The sequence below is a fragment of the Sinocyclocheilus rhinocerous genome, unplaced genomic scaffold (genome assembly GCF_001515625.1).
Source record: "Sinocyclocheilus rhinocerous isolate Xijiao unplaced genomic scaffold, SAMN03320098_v1.1 scaffold980, whole genome shotgun sequence".
Classification (NCBI taxonomy): Eukaryota; Metazoa; Chordata; class Actinopteri; order Cypriniformes; family Cyprinidae; genus Sinocyclocheilus; species Sinocyclocheilus rhinocerous.
The window spans coordinates 706,969-708,477 of record NW_015635053.1 but is presented as its reverse complement, the minus strand read 5'-3'; the positions used below and the strand labels follow the sequence as shown (position 1 = coordinate 708,477).

Below are 1,509 nucleotides of genomic sequence, written 5' to 3'. Positions count from 1 at the left end.
CCAAACAAAGTAGTTTCGCTTTCACAACGAAACACACAGCGTCTTCACGACATGGCAGCAGCGGCAACAATACTACAGCGAGAATAAAAGTTACGCCTTCTTTCTTTGCCTGAACATTTGGGCAGCGTTATGCAAATCTTCCCACATCGTGACATTGGGGGGCGTGTTAGAACGAGCCGTTTTAGGGGGGTGTGGCCAAGTCTTAACTTTGATAAAGAATATTTGTTTGGTTTTGAGACTTTAGTCTTTGCAACTTTACAGATCTTCTCTATGCACCAAGAGCTTGTAACACTCCAAAGAGAAAGGAAAAATTGAAATCGCATCATATGACCTGAGTCTTAACTTTTATAAAGAATATCTCTTTGGGTTTGAGACTTTAGTCTTTGCAACTTTAGGGATCTTATGTATTCAAGAACAGCTTGTAACAAGAGAAAGGAAAACTTGAAATAGCATCATATGACCCCTTTAAACTGTAGCAATGGCTAAGTCCAACAGTTCATTCACTGACATTACACACATCAGACACTGGGGGGAGCCAGTGCTCTTTCATTGCTTCAGTCTGATGGCACTGTTTCTATTCTCTCTTTTGTTTGAAGGGTTGTGTTGAGACAGAAGAAAAGACTCCTGAGATTAAAAATAAGAAAACTGCACACAAGAGAGAGGCTCTTACTGCACAGGAGAATTTAGAGCACACTAAGAAAGTATGCATGCAGTAGGCTTATATTTTACAAATGACTGATTTTAATTTTATTATACAAATTATTTCAGTTTTTTGTTGTTGTTTTTTTTGTTCTGTTAGTTTCTTGTTTACAGTTGGTTATATGAATGTAATAAAATATATTTAAAATTACCCTACATTTGCATCTCCCTGAGTTGTTCATTAGTCTTCAAGACATACATTTAATAGTGCCTTTCAATGTAAAAATATTTCATAATACACATTTAATATTTAATGATTAAAAGCCTATTAAAAGGTATTCCATACTAGATCAGAGGTAGTTATATTGTATAATTTAATAGGTAGCTTACTTTACAATCTGTGAAAGATCTCAACCAAGCTTTATTACAAACTAATCAAATCACTCATATTCATGATTTGTTGACTTGTGGTCTTATTTTTGACTCAATGTAAACATGTAAAACTTGATGAGCTTTTATTGTGACCTGTTTGAAAAAACAAACAAACAGAATATTACGTTGGTTGGGGATTTTTATTTATTTATTTTTTATAGTGTAAGAGTGTTGATCTTTATTGTGGTAACGTTTGGTTGTAGGATCAATTATTTGTTCTTTTCTCCTGCCTGCGCACTCGTGAAGCGTCAGCTGTACAAAGATAAAACTAGAAGAAATAACTTTATGTAACTATTACACGGCTCTGTGGAATACTCAGTCCTGATTGGTCAGTCGCCACATTCCGAGGTATGCTATTCCCAATCAGATAACAACAAAGCCCCTTTAAGGCAAGTCATGTCACTCGGCGGCCATCTTTGAAATGCCTCTCGGGCATGC

The 1,509-nt window shown here is 35.8% G+C and overlaps 1 protein-coding gene across 1 annotated transcript in view; it reads left to right on the top strand.

Moving 5' to 3' along the window:
• The window catches only part of LOC107746510 (ubiquitin-conjugating enzyme E2 T-like), an 8,695-nt gene extending 7,949 nt beyond the window's left edge, over positions 1–746 (top strand). Inside the window, exon 7 of the mRNA XM_016560751.1 lies at positions 597–746. Within this exon, the coding sequence (XP_016416237.1) occupies positions 597–716 (120 nt within the window). The 3' untranslated portion in view covers positions 717–746. The remainder of the gene's footprint in view (positions 1–596) is intronic.
• The last annotated feature ends 763 nt before the right edge of the window (positions 747–1,509 follow it).